Source organism: Carcharhinus amblyrhynchos, chromosome 15 (assembly GCF_965287045.1).
Source record: "Carcharhinus amblyrhynchos chromosome 15, sCarAmb.v2.hapA, whole genome shotgun sequence".
In the NCBI taxonomy this organism is placed as follows: Eukaryota; Metazoa; Chordata; class Chondrichthyes; order Carcharhiniformes; family Carcharhinidae; genus Carcharhinus; species Carcharhinus amblyrhynchos.
Window position 1 is genome coordinate 48,445,162 of NC_137338.1, and position 23,506 is coordinate 48,468,667.

The 23,506-nt window shown below is 40.1% G+C and overlaps 1 protein-coding gene across 1 annotated transcript in view; it reads left to right on the forward strand.

Moving 5' to 3' along the window:
• pola1 (polymerase (DNA directed), alpha 1) overlaps nucleotides 1–15,243 on the forward strand; it is a 277,825-nt gene extending 262,582 nt beyond the window's left edge. Inside the window, exon 37 of the mRNA XM_080203919.1 lies at nucleotides 14,319–15,243. Coding sequence (XP_080060045.1) covers nucleotides 14,319–14,470 — 152 coding nt within the window. The 3' untranslated portion in view covers nucleotides 14,471–15,243. The remainder of the gene's footprint in view (nucleotides 1–14,318) is intronic.
• The last annotated feature ends 8,263 nt before the right edge of the window (nucleotides 15,244–23,506 follow it).

A 23,506-nucleotide genomic window follows, 5' to 3' on the forward strand; every position in this document is an offset into this window, starting at 1 on the left:
TTGGTTAAGCTAGATAAGTTTGCCTTAACTGAAGTCTTCAGAAAACTATAAGATTATTGTGTTTAAAGCGCATTCATTGTCTTCTTGTAGCCAGAATATTTTGTTATTTAGAAGCTCTCATATGCAACAACAGTGAATTGTTCTGTTTCACTGTTGACCTGTATCTTTTTTTTGCTGGTGAGGTTCCTTTTTCTTCTAGAGGGGTAAATTTTTTGAATTTTATCCGAAACAAAGCATGACAAGTCAAGCCTAGTCGTACCCCATTTAGTTTTCTCACTCTTTGTCAGACAGGGACAACAAATGGACAGAGAGCTCTCCGGAGACGGGGGGCAAGGTTAAAGATGGAGTGAATTTACATTTATTGTTTACTTTTTCCTCCATGAAGCTTCTTTTTCCATTTCTTAATGTCTTTTTTTTCTATCCCAATCACTCTCACCTTAATGAAGTTCTGTATTAAAAATAAGGTGGCAGGGTAGATAAAAGTACACTGTTTCTGGCAGCTGAAGGGTCAGACCTGAGGGCCATAAAAGTAAGATGAAATCACTTTTAATGTATACAACTAAGATCAGGGGCAACTTCTTCATACGGAACTGCAATTCTGTGGAATTCACTATCAGGACAAGTGGTTGAAGGAGAAACGCCATCATTCAAGAGTAAATTGGCAATACAAGGTGGGTAGATGTGATTATTTTGTGCTGAGGGGGACGTGATAAGAGGTACAGTCGGCTGCCATGTTGTAACTTCAATGGATTTCTACTTTAAGAGTTGGAACTGTGAAGTATCTCTTGGTTCAGTGGCAATGTTTTTGGCCTTGTTTTTATCTTTTCATCTATGTTTTCATGTAAAATGTTCCATGCATAATAATCAAAATTGCAGCTGAAATGATATATTGTAACACTGTTCCTTTAATCTCCAAAAAAGGCTGATTGTATTGCAGATTTTCAGTGGATTTCTTGTCTGAGTGGTCTACTCTGGTTTCTTTTGATGTGATGCTGGATGATAGTGAAGGGAAAATCTAGTGTAACCACAACATAGGGGTAGTTCAGGAACAAATTATCAGTCTCCATATGCTGATTAATTGGTGAGGTGAGCAAACAATCTTTTGAGTCAAGTTGATCAGAGCCCACAGTAACTAAAATTAAACAGCTGGGCAATATCATGACAAAATGATGGAGATATTTCAGATTGTATTGGAAGAATGTTGGGAGGGAGGGATTGCTTACATAGTGCACGGCTCAGAAAACTGAACAAAATCAGGGTCATATGTATGAAGAACAGGCTTTTTATTTGTTACTTGATTTTTCTATACTTTTTTTATAAAAGCATACCCTACTGAAAATATAGTTGGAAAACACCTAGATGAAAAATATAGTTGGAGAATGAATATAAATGTAATTAATTTCATCAAGTCCCTGATGCCTGTTATAGCTCTTATAGATTTCAGGCTAACTTCATTTGTGCCATCAGAACTATAATGTAATTGTTGGCAGTGCTGCTTATGAAAGACAAAATCAGTGCAATCCTTCCATGTTATCCATTTGATGGGTATTGAGGGAGTCTTGCTTCAGTAATAAAAAACCTAGATACAGGTGAAATGGACCTGGGGTTCTGCAATTGTACTTCTTTTCTATTAATTTGTGAGACATGGGCATTGCTAGCTGGCCAGCATTTATTGCCTACCTCTAGTTGCCCTTGGGAAGATGGTAGTGAGCTGCCTTCTTGAAACACTGTGGGTTGACCCACAATGCCATTAGGGAGGGATTTTGGCCCGGCAACTGCGATGGAACAGCGATGTTTTCAAGTCAGGATGGGAAGTGACTTGGAGGGGAACTTTTTAAACATGTTACGATTTTGATGGGTTTTCTTGAATGAAGTACATCCAAAGAATTTATTCTCTTCAAGGAATTGGTTCCTGTTTCTTTCACAGAAAACAAAAAATGCTTAACATGCAATTAACTTCAGAGGCCAGTATCATCTTTTGACACGTATCAGTAACTTTACTGACTGTTTACAAGTGCATTTGAATCCAACTTAAACATGCATGTTTACTCTCTGTTACGAATTATCCACCATTTCCTGAAGAATTTGGTTCCTAGTTGAAGTCTAGTTTTGCTGATTCCAAGCCTTCCTTAATATCCCAGTGGTAACTTTCCTTTTATAAGCCCAGCCTATGCACACTGCATAAATGCTTGTTAAAATGCACTGCTTTAACCTTATCTGACATGTCCTGCTGATGGAATGACCCAGTTAGTTGATTTGTTGTGATCTTTTGGATGTCGGTTAGCATTTTCGGGTTCTTTGTTCAGCGTAAAGTATTTTCAGTAACCATTCCCTCTGTCGATATTAACTGAAAATAATGGTGTTGAGCTCTGAGAAAGCAACAGCTTAACAAGAAGTCACTTTCTATATTTTCCACCGTTCCAAAAATGTTTGACTTTTCACATCAGAAATTATAAATATCCCAGTCTCTCAAATAATGATCCAACTGAGTTTTCATGAAGCGTATTTCCGAGAACACTCTAAAGGTTTTGTGTTCCTGCTGTTTAAATATCAGTCGGACCTGCATAAAGATATTTGGCAGGTGGGTCAATTGGAATAGGGGCTGCAGACTTACAGGTTTAAAATGTTCAGTGAACCCGACTTGAATTCTGTCGATGGCTATCAGTGTGGAGTGTTGAAGTCTCATTTCATAGAGACAAAATCCTTGGCAGATAGCTTGACTGATAAATGTTATGCAGGGTGACCTCGAGGTCACATAGCTGCAGTGTACTGTTACCCCTGCATTGTCAGGAGAATTGGATTTTAGTAGATCTTTTGGAGGTTTGGACTGTGCCAAAATTGGAACTGCGGTGTTTTACCCTTGGTGATGGACCTTGGGTCAGGATTTCAATGTGTTACAGTAGCTATATATTTTCTGCAGTACTGCGATGCTGTCACCATACTGAGTAACCTGGAGTTTGGATTACAGTTTACAAGGTTTCCATCAGATCACTGTGCCGCAGATCACCTTCCTGTCATATCTGCTTGACTGGTATCGCCGTGTGTTTCTTTTTCACAAAGTAATTGTTCAAAGCCATTACAGTGGCATGTACAGCCAGCTGGCAGGCAGGCCATATTATTTTTTTAAATCCCAACTGCACTCAGAAAAGTATGCATTGGACTAGGTTTATAATCCGTCAGCACAATGGGATTGCTGAAGAGGAGAAGATTGTACATAGAACAAGACAGCACAGGAACAGGCCCTTCGGCCCATGATGTTGTGCCGAACATGACACCAAACTAAACTAATCTCTTCTGCCTTCCCTTACTCAATATCCCATTATTCCTTGCATATTCATGTGTTTATCTAAAAAGCTCCTTAAACACCTCTATCATATCTGCCTACACCACCACCCCTGGCAGCACATTCCAAACACCTCCCACTCTCTGTAAAAGAAAACATGCCCCTCACATCTCCTTTCTTATCCCTGTTCCCCTTAAGTGCATGCCCCCTAGTATTAGACATTTTAACTCTTGGAAGAAGATTCCTCCTGTCAACCCGATCTATCTATGCCTGTCATAATTTTATAGACATCTATCAGGACTCCCCTCAGACCAGATGGTTACAAGAGGCGACAACAGTCTACTAGATGAAGGCATGTAAAATGCATCCCTCACTGATGAGCTAATTCTATTCTTGTTTTGAGCAAGAGGTCAGCGAGAGCATGCCCTCCACCCCAGAAGCCTCGGACGAACCTATAGCCGAGGTCACCATTGCAGATGTCAGAGCAGCTTCTCGAATGTCAACCACGGAAAGCGACTGGCCCAGATGGGGTACCCAGGTGAGCACTCAGGTCCTGTGCGGATCAGCTGTCAGGGGTATTTGCAGACATTTCTTCACACCAATCTGAGGTCCCTATCTGCTTCAAGGAGTCGACCATCATCCCTGTACCAAAGAAAAGCCAGGCAGTGTGCCGTAATGACCATCATCCGATGGCTCTGACATCCAACATTATGAAGTGCTTCAAAAGGTCAGTAATGGCATGAAAGAGTTCCAGCTTTCCAGATTGCCTGGATCCACTACAGTTCGCCTACCACAGCAGCAGGTCCACAGCAACGCGCAATTTCCCCAGCCTTTCACTCAGCCCTGGAACACCGAGATAACAAAGGCGCCTATGTCAGACTCCTATTTATTGACTACAGCTCAGCCTTCAGCACCATTATTCCAGCGAAACTCATCTCCAAACTCCCAAGGCCTGGGCTCGGCTCATTTGCGACTGAATCCTAGACTTCCTAACTCACAGACCGCAATCAGTAAGGATAAGCAGCAACACCTCCTTCTCGATCATCTTCAACACCGGTGCCCCACAAGCTCTGTTTTCAACCCCTTGCTATTTTCTTCATACACCTATGAGTGTGTGGCCAAATTCCCCTCCAACTCGATTGCCAGGTTTGCTGATGATATTACCATAGAGGGTTGGATTTCAAAGAATGACGAGATGGAGCACAGGAATGTGATAGAGAATCTGATGAACTTGTGTGATGACAATAATCTCTCCCTCAATGTCAACAAAATGAAGGAGATAGTCATCGACTTAAGGAAGCAAGTGGATGACGTGCCCCTGTCAACAGGGATGAAGTAGAAATGGTCAAAAGCTTCAAGTTTTTACATGTCCAGATCACCATCAACTTGTCCTTATTCCTCCATGCCGATGCTATAGTTAAGAAAGCCCACCCACACCTCTACTTTCTCAGGAGAGTAAGGAAATTTGGCATGTCAGCTATGACTCTCACTAACTTTTACAGGTGCACCACAGAAAGTATTCTTTCTGGTTTTGCCACAGCTTGGTATGACTCCTGCTCTGTCCAAGACCACAGTAAACTACAAAGGGTCGTGAACGAAGCCCAGTTCATCACTCAAACCAGCCTCTTAGCCATTGTCACTATCTACACTTCCAGCTGCCTTAGAAAAACAGCCAGCAGAATCAAGGACCCCAAGCACCCGGACATACTCTCTCCCACCTTCTCCTGTCAGGAAAAAGACACAAAAGTCTGAGGTCACATACCAACTGACTTAAGAACAGCTTCTTCTCTGCTGCCATCAGACTTTTGAATGGATCTACCTCATATTAGGTTGGTCCTTCTCTGCACGCTCTCCTTTCCTTCTCTATGAACAGTATGCTTTGTCTGTATAGTGTGCAAGAAACAATACTTTCCACTGTATACTAATATGTGACCACAAATCAAATCAAGCCTCTGCCATTCCAGAAACAACAACTCTAGATTGTCCAGCCTCTCCTTATAGCTCATATCCTCTAATCCAGGTAGCATCCCAGTTAACTTCTTCTGCACCCTCTCCAAAGTCTATACTTCCTTCCTTTAATGTGGCAAAACTCCCCGAAATCAAAGCGAAAAAGCAATTAAACTGTGTTTTAATGCATTTGTCAAACAAGTTACTGTGTTGTGTCACAGCTGTAACATATTAGATCAGTAGTTATATTGCCACGAACATTAGTGAGAAACCCTTTCATTCCTATTTGTACCATGCATTGTCTGGGAGCAATAGGAAAGTAGATATTTATCTTTGTTCAAATTCATTTGCCTAGTTTACATCCATTCTGTAAGCTTATTAATGTATTCCTGGAATCTATCTTTCCCTCTCTTTGTTTTGCTTTTCGTGCATGATTTTACACTGGAATTAAAGATTTTAACTTACATTTTTTGATTTTGACTTTGCATGCCTCAGTAAGGATTTTTCAATCCGATTGGCTGAAGAAGCACACTGTTACTTGGCCTGTTCACACCGACCCCAGATGCCCTGACACTTGTATAGCTCCCTAATTAAAAGAGAAGTAGGAGCTGGAGTAGGCCATTTGACCCTTCAAGTCTGCCGTGAGATTCAACAAGATCATGGCTGATCTCTCTCAACCCCATCTTTCTGCACTGTTCCCTCATCCCTCAATTCCCTTCAGACCCCAAAAAAACCATCACTCTCTGGTTTCAATATGCTGAGCAACTGACCGTGCGTAGTTCTCTCACGTGGAGATCCACAATCCTTTGAGTGAAGGAATTCCTCCTCACCTTAGTCCAGAACAGCTGACCCTTCTTCTAAAGGAAAGCACCATTTGTTTGCCATTGACTGCAAAATGTAGACCAATGTGTTGGCTTGTAAGAGTTAATCATGAAAGATCTTAAATACACTGCACTGAATTTTAGTTCAATAGTTCTTGAGTTTAAATGCTTTCAAGTAGTGTCATGACAAGCAAGAAGATACTGAAAGCCTGGGTTTTAGGTGTTGATTGCACCATGATAGCTTTGTAGTGCAAGTATGCTTTATTTGTGATTCTATTAAATGGACACAATTGCTATGGTTACGGCTTGAACCTATTGGTTGTGAACATGAACAAAGTTATTCATTGTAACTTTTGTTGGCTCCAAGGAAAATAGTTCTGTTGCGTGTTGTGTGGAACGGATATTTCCAAAGATATTATTCAACGGACAATGGTGACGATAGATGTGGTCCAAATTTAACCTTTGATCAATCATCTATTGCATTGGTTTGTAGTCACTTGGATATCAAAAATTTTGGGGCAATCTCATTAAGGTGTTGTAGACTAAAGGAATTGATGGGGCTGATGTTGAGAAGTTCAGAACTAGGGTGGATAACCATTAAAATGACAGCTGGATTGTTCAAGGGTAATGGCAATTGCACTTCATTCCTTGGAAGAAGGTGAACATCTGGAACACATGTTGGGGTGCGTTCAATTCAAAATTTCAAAAACTGTGACAGTGTTTGGTTAGGCAAAGATATTGATGGTTACAGAACCAAGGCAAGTAGATGAGCTGAGATACAAATAAACAAAGAAGTTAACCAGCACTACTGTACTGTAAGTGACAGCCTTGCTTGTGCACTCAAATCGATACAGATGCATGTAGATTACAGAAATGAAGGTTTGTCATTTTATATTAGCTTAACATGAACATTATTTAAGTTATTATCTGAATTAAATTAAATGTTAAATATTTTAGTCCATTGTACTTGAGTTGTTACAGATAAACAAATAATCTAATTGAATGGTTCAACAGGCTATCGGGGCTGAATGGCCTCCTCTGTTTATCTAATGTAACAGAATTTGAACACACTTCATAAGCAGCCTTAATAATTTCAGTATCCAACACAATATCCTCTGCAGTTGAATTAGGTTACCATCTATTATCAGCAGGTTGCAAATCCACACAAGTCATTGCAACAGACCACAGATCGAAAGAACTTGCATTTATCATTGCACCTTTCACTTCTTCAGGACTTCCTGAAGCATTTCACAATGATTGGCTTATTTTTGAATTGCAGTCGGTACTGTTTATTGTGAGACATACATGGGGTAATGGGGTAATTTTGCAGTAGCCAGTAGCTAAGCACGAGTAAATCAATAAAAGACTGGGTTCATTTGGCTGCCTTACCCTTTCAGAGATCTTGCTGATGGCGGTGCATTTCAACATGGGTGGAAATGGAAGCAGTTTACCAAAGTAAAGAATGCAGTTCCCTCAGCAATAAAATTCAGATCTTCATGTTAAGAGTGTCTGTCGGAATCTGATTGTCAAAATGGTAGCACCTCAGTGATCTTGACAATCCAAAAGTACTTGAATCATTGGCCTCTTTTTTTTCCTCTCTTTAATTTATTAATTCTCAGGAATAAGTATGTGGCTCAGCAATTAGATAATTTTGGAAAGCTTTCTAGAGATGAGACAGGCTTTCATTGTATTATTGGAAGGAAGGTAGGCTATGCTTCATTCACTTCAATTTTGTGCATATTTTATCCTGATATTGACAAGTAGATGATCGTACAAACAGGGTTTCCAGTTCTGTACTCAGTGTTCAGCAGCATTTTGGTAGAGAAGTTATTAACTGACATCTGTTTACGGTAGATGGAAGAACAATTTTAGAAAGTTCAAGTTGCTTTGCAAAATATGCACTTAACGTTTTGCATTTTCTTTATCCTGCTAACTCAGTACGAATATTACTTGAGTAGTGATTGAAACGTTCATTCCATTACCTGCAGTGATCTTTTTTCTTTGTACAAGATCATTAAGATTATCAGGAGGAGACAGCTATGCAATAAATCCAGAGTAACTGATGCACAATTTAATAATTGCATGCAGGCTGCAGTTGTGATGTTCAGTGACTAGAATCTACCATGTGGTAGATATTCATTTCTATTGACTGGTAGCTCAAGCTAAAAAAAATCTTTCATGGCAGCAACACTGGAATCACTTTCCTGGGACACTGGTATACTGATGTGCTTACAATTTTATATGATTGTAATACTTGCTGATGAACAAGTGGAAAATTATAGCTTACAGGCCAAATAAAAAGTGTTTTGATTTTCTTTCTTAAAGAATTGATCTGAAAAGTCCAATAATACAATACCATGAGCTAGAATATACAATCACTGTTGGCTCTTGAGCCAATAAGCCCATGCTGTTGGCCGCAATAGCACCACCTACAGGATATTATCGGTTTAATTCCTTTTCCAAATCAACGCAGGTGGTAGAATGTGCAGAAGATACCCATTGCTGCTGTCCTGTTTCTGGGAACTGGAACTATCTTCCAGTCTTACTTCCTGGTCCGTTTTACTTTAATACTCCTTTTCAAATAATCATGGAATCATAGAATCCCTACAGTGCAGAAGGAGGCCATTCGGCCCATCAAGCCTGCACCAACAACAATCCCATCCAGGCCTTATCCTCGTAACCCCATCTATTTACCTGACAATTCTCCTGACACTAAGGGACAATTTAGCGTGGCCAATCCATCTAACCTGCACATCTTTGAACTGTGGGAGCAAACCAGAGCACCTGGAGGAAACCCACGCAGACACAGGAAGAATGTTCAAACTGCATACAGACAGTGACCCAAGGAATCAAATCCAGATGTCTGGTACTGTGAGGCAGCAGTGCTAACCACTCTGCCTCCATGCTGCCCTAACAATGCATCCAATCCTTTTTAAATTGTGTTGTAGTCTGTACGTCAGTATTCACTTGTGGTAAAGCATAAACTCTAGTCTCCAAAGTCTTTCACTTTTTGTTCTTTTACCGTTAATTCTCCATCTGTGTCCTCCTACTACCAATTGAACAACCAGTGCAAACAGTCTTGTCATTTATCTTCCGAAAACCTTTTGTAATTTAAAAAAAAACTTAGATTTCCACTTTAACTTCTGCCTTGGCAAAAAGACATTGAACTTTATTAATAATCTGATCCCCTGTTTCATTTTTAACACCCTACCCAAAATTCTAACATATTTCCAGCAATAAGACTACATCAGCCTGCCCAGATGTGGTTTTAACCCATGATTTGTACAAACTCAATGTACCTGAAGATGAAATCTGGAATTTCAAATGTTGATTTTAATGATCTTTTGTTTCTGCATCCCGCTGCGTTTTCTACCTGCATTTAAAGATCACCATCTCCATAGATTTCTATTCCTCCATATTTAGGAATTTTACTCTGCATTACTCTGCATTGATCTGTAACTGCCACCTATCTGCCCAGTCCATTAAACTAAACTGTCTATTTTTAGCATCACGGTAAAGGAGCTCTTGGTTTGCCTTGTTGCTGAAGATGGTACATAAATAGTCAACGACCAGTCAACATTTGTTGTCCCAAAATAAAATACTTTGCGACTATAGTCTGAGACCCAAAGTGCAACCCCAGACTTTAATGTGAATGTGGTATTTGACACCTCAGGATCCAAAGGCTGCCCTTTGGACGAGCAGGGTTCAGGATAAAAGAAGGTTAATCAGAGCTGAAATCATTACTCGTTTGCTATTTCCTTGATGGACGGTTAACTGTAAATTTTGCACATGGATTGTGACATCCTGACATTGCCATGCGAATGAATCCCAGCTCACTCAGAGTAGATTTTGTTGATGCCCGTATAAATCAAAGCAACCTCAGAAGCAATTCACTTTTGTGTGTGATTGTGAATATTCCAGTGAAACTGTATAACTATGATGCAGGAAAGCGGAAGAATGATTGGCATGTTTATATTGAGGAAATTAATCTAAAGAATGGCCATTTAGATAACATGTTTAACAATTTCAGACATCCCAAAGTGTTGTACCGCCAATGGAGCACATTCTTTAAAGTGTCGTCGCTATTGTAAAAAAAAATGTGGCAGCCAATTTGCGCTCAGCAAAGCTGTACGGACAGCAGTGTGATGATGACTGGAATTTTTTTTAGTGATTTTGGTTCAAGAATAAGTATTGGCTGAGGGCATCAGAGAGAACTCGGCTACTCTTTCAAATAATACGATCAGTGATTTGGCATTCCCTGAGAGCCTAAGCTTCAGTCTCATCTGAAAGTCCAAAGTCCCTAATGCTATAAAGTTAGAGGATGAGCCATTAAATAAAGGAGGTTTGCAACACAGAAGGAAGCCATTAACCAATCTTGTCTGTTGTCTGTTTGCCAGAACTATTCAAATCTTTTCCAATTGTTCCTTTCTATTAATGCAGCAAAATATTTGATGCTCCAAAAAGATTCAATAAAAGCACTTCTTCACAGCTACTTGCATTTATATAGTATCTTCAGTGTAGGAAAAAATAATCCAAGGTACTTCATTGGAGCAAATCAAACAAAATTTGACAACAAACAAATATGGCAATATTAGGCCATATGATGGAAAGCTTGATCAATGAAGTAACTTTAATGATTGACTTAAAGATGGAATGAGGGGGAGATTTAAGGTGGAAATTCCGGAGCCTCAGCCCTAGGCAGCTGAAGACACAGCACAATCAAAGAGGTCATATTTGGCAGAGCGTAGACATCTCGAAGTGTTACAAGGTTGTGAAGGGTGAAGCAAAGGAAACATCTGGAAACAGAGAAGAGAGTTTTAAATTCAGGGAATGGCGCAGTGATATTGTCACTGGACTAGCAATCCAAACACCCAGGGTAATGCTCTGGGGACCCAGGTTCAAATCCCACCATGGCAAATGATAAAATTTGAATTTGATTAAAAAAATCTGGAATTAAAAGTCTGAGGATGTTTATGAAACCATTGTCAATTATCAGAAAAGTCCACCTGGTTCTCTAATGCCCTTTAAGAAAGGAAATCTGCAGTCCTTACCTGGTCTGACCTACATGTGACTCCAGACCCACAGCAATTTGATTCTCAGCTGCCCTAGGGCAACTAGGGATGGGCAATAAATGCCCATGTCCTATGAACAAATAAAAAAAAAGGAGGGGCCATTATAGGTCGTCTATCACAGGACAATGACTGAACTGAAGTTGGTGCAAATTGGATTATGGGCAGCAGAGTTTTGGATGAGCTCATGTTATAGAAGGTGGGAGACCTGCCAGGCAAGCATTGAAATAATCAAGTCTGAAGGTAACAAAAGTGCAGATGAGGGTTTCTGCAGTAGGTGAGCTGTATGGAGACGTGTAATGTTACGGAGATAGAAGTAGTTAGAACTGGACCAATCATTAAGTTTTTTGCCCCCTCCTCTCTGAAGGCAAGATAAGAGTATAAGCAGTAGTTGTTTTTTTTTCACTTCTTTAGCTTTGGAGCACTGAAGTCAATTGTAATTACCCAAGCTGAGGTACCATATGTTCTTTGTCATTTGATATCACATATGGCAGTGCCATTTTCTGTCCTGCAAGAGGATGGGTGGTGAAAGAGGAGATGAAGCAGGGTCATTGGATTTGAAGTGCCTGCAGCACAGCATATTTGAAATTGGAATCTCAAAACCAGATGACCGTTGATTGTAGGCTTTGATTGTAAATAGACACCTGAACAGGCTGGTCTGCAGTGCCAGGCACTATCAATGATTGACCAGCCAAACCTGCCTTCATAATCACACTGAGGCTTGCAGCAACAGCGATTCTGAGAAAGTTCAATTTATCGTCTACTTTATTTCTATCGTGGCCTGGTTCCCGATTATATTGAACTGAAGCTGATGTATCCCATTAATAGTCACAATGAGGATTGGTAGTGTGCCTGGCAAATGCCCCCTTCATTGTTATGCAGTTTGGTATTCATTATAGACTTACAGTTTTGTTGGACTCAGCTTGAGTTTGACCTGTCTTCCTTGCCCTAATACCATTTAATTTAGTCTTGCTGACATCCACATCGCTTCTGATGCCTGAGCCTTTAGCCAAAATGACGTCTGGTAAAAATGTAAAACTTACAATATAAGTGTCTGGGACGTATTTTATAATAGATAAATTTAAAAAGCACTCAGTAAATAAAAATACCAGAAAGAATGTTTTTAATTAATTCACAACGACTACGTGTGAGGAATATTCAGTAAGATATTTGAGGTGCCAGGGATGACTGCTTACAAATCTCTGGTTATGGAGAACTCTGTCATAACCAAGATATTTCATCAAATTGATTCTTCAATACAATACTTAACACTAGTTGGACTTTTTTCTTGCAATTTGCAATTTTTAATGCCACGATTTTTTATTCATGTTTAATACTGTAGGTTACAATGTGTCACTTGTTTCAGTAATTTGAAAACAGCAATCTAAATCGAATAGATTATGCAACAGTTCCAGTACAAGACAAGAGACATGACTTGGATCATTGGTTATGACTTTGGGGATTTTACCGTTTTACTTTTAAAGTGGATTATTGGCAGGTAGAATGTTCAGAACTCTTCCACAAATCCTACTTTCTGTTGATTTAAATGACTTAAAGTATTTAATGTCAAGTACATTCAAATGTTCTCAATTTGAATCTTTTGAATTCCTTCCTGCCCACTCCCCCACCCCACCATGCTTATCCTACACTAACTTTTCTCCTGTAAACTGCAGTAATAAGCCATTTCTGATACAAGATCCTACGTGTCTATAAATGGCACCAAGATCTTTCCAACACTCTAATACAAATGATTGTCTGATGTATTGTCTATTGGATTAAAATAACCTCACAAGGCAAAACTACAGCTTGTCTTCAACAATACTCTGTTACCCAACCAGCCTGGTGGGAAAAGTCAATATCCCATCAAAAGGGCACGTAAACACTGTAGGGGAACTCATTCCACCTGGTTTCATTTTGTATTTTCTCAAATGATTTCTGTTCTATCTCCAGCTTTAAATGAACTTTGTTCTCCTACTGAGATTTGATGAGTCCATTGTAATGTTTTCTGTGTTGAAGAAAAAAACTATTAAATCATTTTTTTGTTTGACCTACAAATTTCACAGTTTGTACTGCAATAGAACTAAGTATCTGTATAAATTGATAAAGCAAAGGGTACAGAATGTTCTATTAATGCTATACTAGGCACAAGTCTGTCATATATCGTGTTTTGCAGAGTTGAAATTGTACTTCTGCAGTTTGGAGGAACTTAGGCAGAAGAAATCTTTTTGTGGTGTTACAAGAGGAAATGTTGAAGATTTGGGCCTGTCATTTTTCTGTTTCAGATTGTGGGTGTGCTGTAATTGGAATTCCACAATGCACACATTTATCATTAAAATTTACACTTTCATATTCTGACAAAAAATGCAAGCATTTTAAATGCCAAGTGGGCTAATCTTTGCAGTATAAATTTGGAAATATATCTGAAATAATCTTAACCATTTCAATTCAGTGTAGATGGGAACGAGGAAGGGCACTAGACTCAAACCAGTCTACCCATGTTTTTTTCACATATTAAGGTCATTTTAGCCAACTTCTTACTATATCATGCAATCCCTTTGTGAAGCTTTCAGTCCTACTGTGAACAGAAACTTTCCCAATTATCCATTATATCCATTTGCATGGTTTACTTCTTTTGCCATTCCTGGTCATTAGGCAACTGTTACCATTTCAGGGAATAGAAATCTCCCTCTTCCCATCTAGTTTGCTAAGTATTAAATTCAGTCTTCTAGCATTTGAACCCTTCTTCAAGCGACTCAATTATCTGTGAAATAATTGAGTCGCTCCATAATGAAATAAATTTTGACGTCTCCGGGTTCCTAAAATAAAAGAATCTTTACCAATGTTCATCTTAACTCCCTTGCCCAACTAAAATTCCCGATACCTAGAATAATATCCTTGCTGTGGTTAGGTGACCAGAAATCTATGCAGTACTGTCACGGATCTGACCAACAACTGTGGAAATTTATAATTTAGTTATAATGTATGCAGAATGTTCCCAGACATCTTATTTCATTGTTGCGTGTTTCTTTGCATTGGACCAACATTTTTTTTCTATCTGATGGTAGATAACTTTTTTAAAAGTTGGATGTTGGGCATCGGGAGATCTTCAGTAAATATGGAATGAAATAGATTTTGAAATCTGAAAACAGTACTTTAAAATTTATTCCTCGATGTAATTTCTCTCTCTCCTTTTTCTAGACTTGGTGAAGAAACGTTTTGGTAAAGACCAGGATTACTGTCTTGTGTTTAAGAGCCTCAAGGGAGTTGCAGATGACGCACTGGCTTCTAGCAGCTACTCTGAGGTGAACCTCAGCAAACTCTTCCAGGCATTCAGTACAATCAATAAATGAAAGAGACACTGTCACCTCTCTTTTATGTTTGCGACTGTATGGCCTATATTGTGGGTGGCAGAACAGGAGCAAAATGGTTATAATTAATGCTTTTTGGGATTTGTGAAGCTGTCTGGAGTGAGATCATTCCTTGAATCTGGTGTACAACGATGTGAATAGTCTTGGAATTTGACCCGGGCTTCTCGGTGGAGGAAGTTAAGAGAACAAAGATATTAGGAAAGGGCTCAACGCTGTTATTATGTGGACTCGTTCATGTTTTTGTTGTCATCTACTTTTCTATCAAAACATCAATTAAACCTATAAAGAGATGAAAGCAATTTATTAGAAGCGGGCTGGGGAGGGAGGGTTAGGATTGATGGTAGTTTTTTTTTAAAGAGTGATCTGTGGAGCCAGCGGACTCGGAAATGAGAATGGTTGGGATCACTGTGGAGTACCCTTACTGGAGAGTGGAACAATAGGTCTCATTTACCAAAATCTGAACAATCTATTGAAGTGACTGAAGTACACTGGATTGGAGAACTAACAGACAAACACAACCGGTTTATAAATAGGCAGCTGACAATGAATGAAGTAAGTACAGCAATGTCTGGCCAAGTCACTTCAAACTTCAGTGCTGTCCAAGATTTCTATACATTCTTGGTATCTTTTTTTAAAAAAAAGATGACATCCGTAATTTTTATATAAGAAAGCTTTTTACACATACATTATGAGCATGTTTTGAATAAAATTGACTCTACATTTATTTCTGAAACTGTTGTGCCATATGATTAATGTTTAAATAAATGACAATTATCTCTTGTTTAAAATCATTCTTGTCAAATTTATTCAAAGATTTTCCATTTGTAAATCTATGCATTTTTCCTGAATTCCATGAAAAGCAGCAAAGTTGTTGGTTCTCCTTCCAAGTCTGCACATATCCTTTGTCTGGCCACACAAATTCTTCTTATCTGAGTGATTATAAATTGCTTGCGTTCTATAATTTTTTTGGAATGGTCCTATTGAAAGCTGTAAGGAAAAAGCTTTCCTTACAGTGAGGATGGTCAGAAGGTCTACCACAAGCCATCATTGAAACAGAGTCCACTCTTAAAGAGAATTAAGTAGGTATGGGGGAGAGAAAAAAAACTAAAAGGGAACAAGAGGAAGCAGTAAAGCGGAATTTGACTAAGGTCATGTGGAAGAGAAAACACAAGTTTCAGATGTCCTTTTCATAGGATGTAAGCATCGCTGACCGGCCAACATTAACAGACCTTAAGTTGGTGGTGTGTCATCTTTTTGAACCGCTACATCTTGTAGAGTGAAGGTGTTCCCATTGTATTGTTACAGAGCTCTAGAGTTTTGACCCAGCAATGTTAAAAGACTAGTAATACATTCCTAATACATTTAGGATGGTGTGTTCTTGGAGTTGGAAGTGTTTCCATGCTGCCATTATCTTCCCAGCTGCTAGAGGTGAAGGGTTGGGAGGTCGTATTGAATAAGGCTTTGTGAGTTGCTGCAGTGTTTCCTGTAGATTGAATCATGGCCACAGTTGTGATCCAGTGATGTATGGTGTGCCAATCAAAGAAATACTTTGTCCAGGATGGTGTTGAATTTCTTGAGTGTTATTGAAGCTCCACTCATCCTGGCATGTGAGGGGTATTCCATCACACTCCTGCTCCTGTCCTGCAGATGGTGAAAAGGCTTTGAGGAGTAGGAGGTGTGTTACTGACCTCATCTCCCAACCTCCTGACCTGCTCTTGTAGTCATAGTATTTATGGGGCTGCTCCAGTTAAAATATTTGGTCAGTGGTGAACTCCAGGTGTTGATGGTGGGGAATTCCGTGATGGTAATGTAATCAAACAACAAGGGCAGATGGTTAGACACTTTTTGGAAAAGTCATTGTCTGGCACTTCTGTAACATGAATGTTACTTGCAACTCACCTATACACACCTGAATGTTGACTAGGTCTTAGATGTATGCAGGCATAGACTCTTTCAATATTTGCAACTCTTCAAATGTGCATTCATCCCTACTGTGACCTTATGATGGAGGGGAGGCTGAAGATGAAAGCACAATCCTGAGGAACAAGGTTGAGATGATTGATCCCAGCAATCACAGCCATATTCCTTTGTGAGTAGCGGACATAATTCCTTAGTAAGAATTCTCACAACACCAGGTTAAAATCCAACAGGTTTAAAGTCCAAACCTGTTGGTCTTTAACCTGATGTTTTGAGACTTCTTACTGTGTTTACCCCAGTCCAACGCCAGCATCTCACAACAGGACATAATTCCTGCCAGTGAAGGATTTCCTCTGATTCCCACTGATTTTGTTTATTAGGACTTCTACATGCCAGATTTGGTCAAATTCTGTTTTAGTATTAAGGATCATCACAGCCATCTTAACCCTGAATTCAGCTCCATGTTAAGACTAAGACAGTAATGAGGTTTGAAGCCAAGAGGTCTTGGAGGAATTCATACTGAATGGGTTATTGATGAGTAAGTGCCACTTGATAGCAATGTTAGTGACACTTTCCATCACTCTGCTAATAATTGAGGGTAGTGATAGGTAATTTGAAATAATCTTACTTGCTGGAGACAGGATATAATGGGTGATTTCCCCACTTTGTCAGCTAGATTCCTGCGCTGTAACTGCATTGGAACAATTTGTCCACGGATATGGCTGTTCTGGAATACAAAGTTTTCATCACTGCACCTGGGTATTGTCAGGGCCCACAGTCTTTCCTGTTACCCCATACAGTCAGCCATTTCTTGATATCACATGGAGTGAATCAACTTGACTGAAGACAGATTTCTGTGATAGTGGAAACTTAGGAAGACAGAGAAATCCATGCGGTACTTGTGGCTCAAGATGATTTCAAATGCTTCAATCTTGTGTTTTGAGCTCGTGTTGCTAGTATCCACCATTGAGGGTGGACGTGTTCATGGAGTCTAGTCCTACCATTATTTGTTTATTTGTCCACCACCATTCATGACTGAATGCTTCTGGACTCCAGTGCTTTGATCTGGTCCTTTGGTTGTGGGGTCAATTTGCAGTCCTATCACATGCTGCCTCTATTGTTTAGCTTGCATGTAGCCCTGGTATTTTAGCTTCACCAGGTTGGCATCTCTTTTTTTTAGCCACTCCTGGTGCTACTTTGGGCATGTTCTTTAACGCACCTCATTGTGCCAAGGTTGATCCCCCAGCTTGATGGCAATGATAGAGCAAGGGATAAGCCAAACTGAGGTTGCAAATTGTGGTGCAGTGTATCTCTACTGCTTCTGGTGGATGATCGTGCTTTGTGCGTGTCCAGTTTTGAGCTCTATATCTGTTCTAAATCCATCCCATTTAGGTAGTAGTGCCACACAAAATGAAGGAGTGTGTCCTGAGTGTGAATATACTTTGCCTGCATGTGGATTTTGCAATACTCAGTCCTGTCAATAGAGTTATTGGGCTCTGTGCTCTAACATTGCATGACTCTATAGACAAGCCGCTGGCCACTATGAAATGGTGGGGATTGCCTTTAAAAAAATCAAATAATTAGTAGTAGTCACAGTAATTGTGTTAGTTTTCTGTGTGGATTTAAGTGACTCATGGTATTACATGCAAAGGTACCAATTTCACAAATGCATGTTACCAGCAGGGAGCCTCGCCCACATTTGGAAAATCAATCCAAATATATTTGAAATTTGCATAGTGGTAGAATTAACACACAATGAGCATATGCTTGAAAGTCAGAAGTTGAAATCAGTGATATTGCAGTAAAAGACCTCACTAATAGACTGTAATTAAACAACGTTATCTGCAAACTTGTTGTTTTATTAAGCAGTTGAAGTAAAATGATGAACGATGTTAAGCAGCGACAGTAGTATAGCCTCAGAGTCCCTTTAGTCACCGTGAATTTCAGCTGAGTATGGTGTCAATCAATAGGTTATTCAGGTTTTGATTTTTTTTGTTACCATATGAATTAAAACATGAATTAAAAACTAAAATTAAAATCTGAAAGGTTGGATGTTGCATCTCAAAAAAAAATGTCATTGTGACTTCAGAAGGAATTGTGGATCATCACTGAGAGTTTGAGGTCTAAAAGAGCTGTTTATAGAACAGCTTGTCATGTTGACTAAACATTGATATTACTGTAGTCTATGAAATATATTGGAAGCAACAAATTCTCTATTAGTAGCCTAATTAGAGGTTTATTGCAGATTGGAACAGGATGCGGTAATCTTGTTCAGAGCTTACTTTCCCGGTACCTAGTTGCAAGTGTTAGAATTCTAAGAAATGATTGCCAAAATCAATCCTACATTTGTTTTGCAAATCCCACAATCAGAATTAGTACATTTCTGCCTCAAAATCATGAATCATTTAATTTCTTAACTAAAGAATGTCTTTTCATTCATGCTTCATATGGAAGGGACACATTATACTTTTAAAGAGTTTTGTTTCTTTGTTCAATAATTTACATCAGTTAGTCTTGCCTGTTAGATAACCACATCTCTAAATCTCAGCAGCAGTCTTGATTTGCTCATGCAAGCAGCAAAAGGTTCATTTTCATCAATTGTTGTTTCTGAACTCACTGGATCATAGATTGGCTACAGTACAGAAGGCCATCATTTGTCCCCTCATGTCAATTCTAGCTCTCTGCAAAATCAAATCAGTTAGTCCAACTCCCCAACTCTTTCCCTGTAATGCCTTGGAATGATGGTGCAAAATAAATAGATAATTTTGTTTTAGTTGGACAATTAAAAGTTCTCAATTAAAAACTGGGAGGTAGTGCTGCAGGCTTTCTTAATTACCTTCCGCTATCTTCAACTCCTCTAGTGGACTTCATTGCACTTGAGGTCAGAGCTATGACTGTTTCATAATGTGTGTGCAGTGTTCAGCGTTTTCCACAGTTCCTCTGGCAATGAAGCAAATAAAAATAAAACTAGACTGACTACCCGGCACCAACCCAGCCATCGGAAACAACAAAGGTATGTAGTGTCCAGTCACTCCTGCAAAGTCCACCTCACCATCATCTCTTGAGACTTGTGCCAAATTAGGGAGAGCTGGACCACAGGCAAGTTTCTACATTAGATGTAACTCTTGCAGCTAAAGGGATGAAGGGATTATGGGGGAGGGGAAGGGGGATCAGGAATTTGATGATCAGCCATGATCATAATGAATGGTGGAGCAGGCCTACTCCTACTTGTAGTTTCTATATTTCTTTAAGTCAAGCAACAGTTTGACATAGTCATACTCAGCAAATCATACCTTACAATCAATGTGCTTGACTCCTCCATCAGGGCAGACGCACCAAAGGTGGCATCCCAGTAGCCTACAGTCAGAAGGGAGTGGACCTGAGTGTGCTTAATATTGATTCTGGACTGCATAAAGTTTCATGGCACTGGATCAAATATGTACCTGCTGATTACTAGCCACTGCCATTCCAAACCTGATGAATCAGTGCTCCTCCATGTTCAACACCACTCAATGGAAGTACTTGAGCGTAGCAATGGATCATAATATATTCTGGGTGGGGAAATTTCAATCACCAAGGATGGCTTAGTAGAACCATTAGTGACCGAACTGGCTGAGTCTTGAAGGACATACCTGTTAGACTGGGACTGTGACAGATGGTGAAAAAACCATGAAGGGAAAAGCCTACCTGACTTTGTCCTTAGCAATCAACCTATCACAGATGCATCAGTCCATGAAAGAATGAGAGGAGTGACCACCACACAGTCCTTGTGGAGGCGATGTTAGGGCATCCTTCATCATGCTGTGTGGCACCACCAGTGTGCTAAATAGAACAGAGGCAGATTGAGCAGCTCAAAGCTGGGCTGCTGTGGGTACCATCAGAATTGTATTTTAACAGCAATCTGTAATCTCAAGGCCTGCTACATCCCTCTTCCTACCAAAAGCATCAAGCCAGGTGATCTGACAACTGAAGAATCAGATAAAAGCTCTGCAGTCCTGCCACTTCCAAGCATAAATAGTGGTAGACAATTAAACATCTGATCGAGAATGAAGAGGCTCCACAAACATCCCCATCTTTAGTGGGGCCAGAGCCCACCATCTCCGTGCAAAAGGTGAGGCTGAAGCCTTTACAGCCAGAAGGGCTGAGTAGACAGTCTATCCCAGCCTCCTCCTAATATTCACAGGATCATGGGTGAAAGGTTTTAGCCAATTCAATTCATTTTACTTGAGATCAAGAAATCACGAAAGACATGGGTACAGGACAGGATATGGGCTTTGACAACATCCCAGCTATAGCAGTGAAGATTTATGCTGTACAGTTAGCAGCTGCCCCAGCCTAGTTCTAGTCCAGCTACATCGTTAGCATCCAGCCAGCCATGTAGCATATTGCCCAGGTTATTTCCTGTCCACAAGAAGGAGGATATATCAAATCCAGCCAATTATTCTCTCATCAGTCTACCCTCAATCATCAACAAAGTGATGGATGTTGTCACTTCCAGAGAAGATGCTAGCAGCACTGTGGCACAATGGTTGGCACTGCTGCCTTACAGTACCAGGGACCCGGGTTCAATTCTGGCTTTGGGTGACTGTCTGTGTGGAGTTTGCATGTTTTCCTCGTGTCAACGTGGGTTTTCTCCGGGTGCTCTGGGTTTCCTCCCACACCCCAAAAGTAAAAATTGTGTGGGTTAGGTCGATTGGCCATGCTAAATTGATCCTTAGTGTCAGGGGAATTAGCAGGGTAAATATGTGGGATTGCAGGATAGGGCCTGTGTGGGATTGTTGTTGGTGCAGGTTCTAAATGGCAATAAGCTACTCATCAATGGTTAGATCGGGCCACCCAGCTCCTAAGCTCATTACAACCCTAGTTCAAACATGGACAGAAGTGATGAATTCAATAGGTGAGATAAGAATAACTGCCCTTGACATCAAGGCAGCATTTGACTGAGTGTGGCCTAGCAAGATTGAAGATAATGGAAATGTTGCTTTTCACTTTCAGTCTTCAGTGATTGAAGTCATATTTGGCACAAAGGAAGATGGCTGTAGTGATGGAGACCAAATTCCTACTCCATAACATTACCTGAAGATATTGGGTACAGCAAGAGAATTTTGGCCCTGACAATCTCCTAGCTGTAGTACTGAGCAGTGTCCTAGTTCCAGTCATCTTAAGCTATTTCATTCTGAACGACCTTATCTCCACCAAAACATCAGCATTGAATGTGTTTGCAGACGATTGTTCAGTTCTCAGCTACTGAAGCTATATGTCCCTATATGTAGTAAGACCTGAATAGCATTCTAATTTCAGCATAAGTGTTAAGTAATATTATGACACACAAGTATCTGCAATGAGAAACAATCTAATCATCTCCCTTTGACCTTCAGGCGCATTACCATCACTGAATTACCCCCCATCAACATCCAAAGGGTTATCATTGACCAACCACTAACTAGAGCAGCCAAACAAATATACAAGAGCAGGTCAGAGGCTGGGAGTTCAGCAGCAAATAATGCACCTCCTGAATCTTCAAAGACTATTCACCACCTAAAAGCCTCAAGCCAGGAGTGTGATGGAATCTTCTCATGTTATCTGCATGATTGCAGCTCTGATAACACTCAACACCTCATACACCTTCTGAACATTCAGTCCCTCCACCATCAGCATACAATTGTAGAAGTACGCAAGACATAGTCAAGCTTATTTTCATAGCATCTTCCAGCCAGGCAACCTCAGTCATTAAAAAGGAGGTCTGCTAAGTATTTTTCTTGTTCAAAATACTGGAGATCATATTCAGCAGGAAGTAACTTTCCTATCCCATTCTTAGCTTATCCAGCAGACATGGTGCTAATATTTCAATCTCTACAGCAGTTGTGCACCATTGGGCTTTCACAGACATCAGTGCATCAACTTCTGAATATGTCATTCAGGTAGTTATGTTGCTGACTATAATCCAGAGACCTTGCCTATTAAGCCAAAGACAGGGCTGGGTTTTACAGGATGCCCCATTCCCCCCACCCACCTGAAACCTCACTTCTCCAAAGCAACATTAACCTTATTTATTTCAGAGTGGGACTTCTGACCCCATCAGGGTTGAAATCCCACCGCAGAGATTTCCTGGCCAATCAGATTAGCCAGCAGCACCAGGGTCGAGTTGTGAACGATACTGAGACAAAAGGCAGTCCCTGTGGAAGCAGACTAATGGATTTAAAGGTGAATCTGGGATTTTGGGTGGGCTTGGCAGGTAGATCCCAGGAAAAGGGGTAGGGGAGTTGGATTTAAGAAGTCAACAGGGCATACGATTTTTTTGTAGGGAGGGGGAGAATCTAGTGACCCTCTCAAAGGAGATATCCTTACTTGCTGCCAAACAGCAGCCCACGTGGTGAAAGCTGCTGGGCTACGTGCCTTGTTTTGCTGCTGTAAATAGTGACAGAAGTAGAACGAGATCCTTAAGTGGCCATTGCCGGATAGGCCTGAGGTAGGCAGGCTGCCTTATTCCTTCCCTGCCCAACTTAATATGTGAGATAGATGGGTATGCATTGGAAGGCCATCCTTTCCATCTCCCCCCACCTTCAAATACACCAGGAATTTAAACTCAGTTAAATAATAATTATGAAACTAGTATCAGTAATGGGATAACCAGATTATCAACCCATCTGATTATTCAATGTCTTTGAGGGAAAGAAATCTGCCATCCTTACCTAGTTTGACCTATTTGATTCCAGATTGACACCAACGTAGCTCACTTGGGGTTGTGCCAAAGGCTATTAGGGATGGACAATAAATGCTGGCTGTTTCCACCTCTGAATGACTTAATAATGTAAATAAAAGTTGATTCTCCTTTTCATAGCTGTGCAGGTGAACTTTACCCATCTCAAATATGCCACTCAGCTGCCATTTCTTCCAAATATTGGTCTGAAGACCATAACAGAAATGGAAATCCACCCAATAAGATGTATAATTGCTTAGATGTTCCAGACTGATGGAATGGATCAAATCTGTACAATGAGCACAAGCTATTTCTGAAGGTTTGAACAATTCATTCTACAGAGTAATCTCCACAGTGTTCTCCCTTGTACCTATAAACATAAATCCAGCTTCTGAAGCTGA